Raw genomic sequence first — 233 nt, forward strand, 5'->3', positions numbered from 1 at the left:
CCCGGGAACGGGACCAGGATCGGTAACGGGACAGGGACCGGCTGCACTCAGTGCGAGCTGCAAACCCGCAGAGAGACCCCTCGGGACCGGGACTGCCCGCAACCATGCCCGGCGGAGCGGAACTCCGGCGGCCGCTGACCCTGGCCGAGGCCGGACCGGGCACCGAGAACGAGCGGCTGGGAGTGGTCCGGGCCAGCATGCTGCGCAACCCGCTCATCCTCAAGGTGAGCCCC

At 71.7% G+C, this 233-nt stretch overlaps 1 protein-coding gene across 1 annotated transcript in view; it reads left to right on the forward strand.

Annotated features, from left to right (window-relative positions):
• Positions 1-104: 104 nt before the first annotated feature.
• LOC103808274 (chromosome unknown open reading frame, human C9orf171) overlaps positions 105-233 on the forward strand; it is a 58,899-nt gene continuing 58,770 nt past the window's right edge. Inside the window, exon 1 of the mRNA XM_009081047.1 lies at positions 105-224. Within this exon, the coding sequence (XP_009079295.1) occupies positions 105-224 (120 nt within the window). The remainder of the gene's footprint in view (positions 225-233) is intronic.

This window comes from Acanthisitta chloris, unplaced genomic scaffold (assembly GCF_000695815.1).
Source record: "Acanthisitta chloris isolate BGI_N310 unplaced genomic scaffold, ASM69581v1 scaffold4678, whole genome shotgun sequence".
Taxonomy (NCBI): domain Eukaryota; kingdom Metazoa; phylum Chordata; class Aves; order Passeriformes; family Acanthisittidae; genus Acanthisitta; species Acanthisitta chloris.